The sequence below is a fragment of the Herpailurus yagouaroundi genome, unplaced genomic scaffold (genome assembly GCF_014898765.1).
Source record: "Herpailurus yagouaroundi ecotype Mexico unplaced genomic scaffold, PumYag 206, whole genome shotgun sequence".
Classification (NCBI taxonomy): domain Eukaryota; kingdom Metazoa; phylum Chordata; class Mammalia; order Carnivora; family Felidae; genus Herpailurus; species Herpailurus yagouaroundi.
The window spans coordinates 2,273,141-2,276,502 of record NW_024412437.1 but is presented as its reverse complement, the minus strand read 5'-3'; the positions used below and the strand labels follow the sequence as shown (position 1 = coordinate 2,276,502).

The following is a 3,362-nucleotide window of genomic DNA, read 5'->3' as shown; positions in this document are numbered from 1 at the left end:
ATACAGCTACCCAGCCAGCTGGAAGACAACAGCTCGAGAGCGTGGATTCCATTCATACTTGGACCCAGCAGTTCTGGAGGTGTTCGTATCTTTCTCAGTTCCTTTTCTGTTTAAATGAGCTAGAGTCAGTTTCCATTGCTTGCAACTAAAACCTCCAAGTAATACAAAAATACCTCTCGGGTATCTGGCTGGCGTAGTTGGTAGAGCAAGGCACTCTTGATCTCAAGCTTGTGAATTCAAGCCCCACACTGGGCATAGAGCTTACGTAAAAACAACCAACCGGCCTCGGTTTATGGCATCTAATTTTTTTTTTTTTTTTTTTTTTTTTGTAAAGGTCTTCCTCCACTACTAGCTTGCAAACCCTAAAGGCTGTCCGTAGTTTTACTATCTTTGTATTCCCTATAGTGTATAAAACACTGTGCTTAAAAATATTTTTTTAGGGGTGCCTGGGTGGCTCAGTTGGTTGAGTGTCCGACTTCAGCTCAGGTCACGATCTCGCAGCCCGTGGGTTCGAGCCCCGCGTCGGGCTCTGGGCTGATGGCTCAGAGCCTAGAGCCTGTTTCCGATTCTGTGTCTCCCTCTCTCTCTGCCCCTCCCCTGTCCATGCTCTGTCTCTCTCTGTCTCAAAAATAAATAAACGTTAAAAAAAAAAAAGATTCTTTTAAATGTTTATTTCATTTTGGGGGGGGGAGGTGGGAGGGGCAAAGAGAGAGGGAGACAGAGGATGCCAAATGGGCTCATCGCTGACAGGAGAGAGCCCAAGGTAGGGCTCGAACTCACGAACTGTGAGATCATGATCTGAGCCAAAGTCGGATGCTTAATTGAGCCACCCACGCCCCCCCTAAACTTTTTTAAAATATTTTATTTTTTAAAGACTGTTTTTGAGAAATCTCTACACCCAATGTGGGACTTAAACCTACACCCCGAAATTAGAAGTCTACCAACTTTTGGCACTTCGCTGGCTCTACCAACTGAGCCAGCCAGATGTCCCAGAATGCTGTGCTTTACATAGTGAAGGATACAGGTTGCAAACTTGTAGACTCTGGGCTATATCTGAACTGCATTTATTTTGACCAGTCTGAAGTGGTTTGTTTTTTGTTTTTTAATTTTTTAAAATGTTTATTTTTGAGAGAGAAGACAGAGAGACAGAGTGCAAACGGGGTAGGGACAGAGAGACAGAGGGAGACGCAGAATCCAAAGAGGCTCCACAGGCTCTGAGCTGTCAGCACAGAGCTGGACGCGGGGTTCAAACTCACGAACCATGAGATCATGACCTGAGCTGAAGTCGGATGCTCAACCAACTGAGCCACTCAGGCGCCCCGTGTTTTTGTTTTTTTAATCGACTTGGTTGCCCTATATAAACCAAGAGATTTCCTATGAAATGCACACTTCCACCTTCTCTTGAAGAATTTGAAGATCTGGCTATCTTACACCCATATTTCTATAGCTGCCCTCTGTAAACAAAGCACAGGCTCTTCCATTTGCCAGTCTTCACTTTGCCCACTTTGTTTTCTTTGCTTACGTGGTCCTTGAAGGCCTATAAATTTGCCACCCTTGATGAAATAGAATTATACTGAGTTTACTTGGCAATTAATGCTTGTATTTTCATTTTCATTTCACTTGTGTTCTATTCTTCTAATTAGGTTGTACTAAGCCACTTGGTGGACAGAATCCTCCTAACTATTTTTAAATCACTTTTTGGGGGCGCCTGTGTGGCTCAGTCGGTTAACCACCTGACTTTGGCTCAGGTCATGATCTCGAGGTTCATGAGTTCGTGTTTGAGTTCCAGCCCTGCCTTGGGTCTGTGCTGACAGCTCAGAGCCTGGAACCTGCTTCAGATTCTGTGTCTCCCTCTCTCTCTCTCTCTCTCTCTCTCTGCCCCTCCCCAGCTCGTGCTCTGTCTCTCTCTCTCCCCCCAAAATAAATAAAAACATTAAAAATATATATCACTTTTTGGTTGTCACATATTCGATTTTTTTTTTTTTAAGTAGTCTTCAGGAACAGCACAGATCCCAACTTAGTGCTTCAACTCAGGATCCTGAGATCAAGACCTCAGCTGAGATCAAGAGTCCCATCCTTAACCGACTGAGCCACCCATACGCCCCTTGATAGATATTAATATATGTATAAAACTTTTCTCTAATCCCGAACTGACCTTGATTCCTGTGAGTTGAACACCTGACTTGGTCTGGCGGTGCCTGACACTTCATCATCATGATTCGTTCCCTGGGCTAAGCTGAGATCTAGTGACTTTTAAGAAATTAAAATTATTTCCAGAAAAGATAACACAAACACACAACATTTCGAACTAGGTTTTAGGCGGGAAGTCATCCTTTCTACTGCTAATAAGAAATTGGAAAGTTCTTGCCGAGGTGGTCGAGTTTCTAGCTGGGACACTGGGAAAGGTGGAAGGAGACTGGAATGTAGCTGCGTTCCGGGTGAGGCTCTTCAGGTGGGGATTTTATCCACTGAATCTCAGAGCGACTTTCCCTCAGGGTCTGGCAGCCCAGGGCGTGGTTCCTGGCACAGCCCCTGGGTAGTTGTCATTGGGATCAATTTTAGGATTGTCTAGAACCAGGTCTTAGGAGTTTCACATTTCTGGGGGCTCGTCTCCCCGGGCCCCGGTTAATTTCCCTCTCGCGCTGGTGCAGGCGGCCCCCTCCGGACATCTTTTGGCTCTTTTCAGCATCAGTTTCCCCCAAGGGGGCGGGAGGGGGACGAGTATGGAGCCGCTCCTGCCCTCCTCTCCGAGCCGGGGAAGAGGAGACGTGAGAGGGAGGATCTGCTGAGTCCAGGCGCCGGCGGGGACTCCGCAGAAGCAGTGGTCTCCCCTGGCCAGTGCCCCGGGGCACTTCGCGAGCACTGCGGCCCTCTCCGCCGCGCCGCCCGAGTCCGCGGTCCAGCCGCGCCGCGTGGAGGCGCCCCTGCTTCCCCGCCCCCGACCCGGCGCTCCCGCGCTCCCCCTAGCGGCCGCCGCGCGGCCTCGCTCCGTCCCAGGCTCGTCGGCGGCGCAGCTCACGTGACCGCGCTCCGGGCCTGCGGCCGCTGTCGGTTCCCCCAGTCACCGAGCGAGAGGGAAGAAACAAGATGGCGGCTGAAGGCGATCCGGAGTGGGGCCCCAGCAATTCGGATTGAGCCTTCTCCCTCCACCCGCTTCCGCCGGCCGGGCCCCTCCCGCCCGGCCCCGCGGGCCTCCCCACCCGGCCCCGGCGCCCCCCACCGCCACCCCTCCGCCCGCCCCTCCCCCCTCCGCTTTCCCTTCTCCCCCCGCCTCGGCTCCGACATGAGGGGCCGGCGGGGCAGGCCGCCCAAGCAGCCCGCGGCTCCCGCTGCGGAGCGCTGCACCCCGGCCCCGCCGCCGC

General features: G+C 51.7%; 1 protein-coding gene across 1 annotated transcript in view; it reads left to right on the top strand.

Annotated features, from left to right (window-relative positions):
* Window positions 1-3,068: 3,068 nt before the first annotated feature.
* Window positions 3,069-3,362, top strand: part of BPTF (bromodomain PHD finger transcription factor) — a 150,931-nt gene continuing 150,637 nt past the window's right edge. Inside the window, exon 1 of the mRNA XM_040451995.1 lies at window positions 3,069-3,360. Within this exon, the coding sequence (XP_040307929.1) occupies window positions 3,284-3,360 (77 nt within the window). The 5' untranslated portion in view covers window positions 3,069-3,283. The remainder of the gene's footprint in view (window positions 3,361-3,362) is intronic.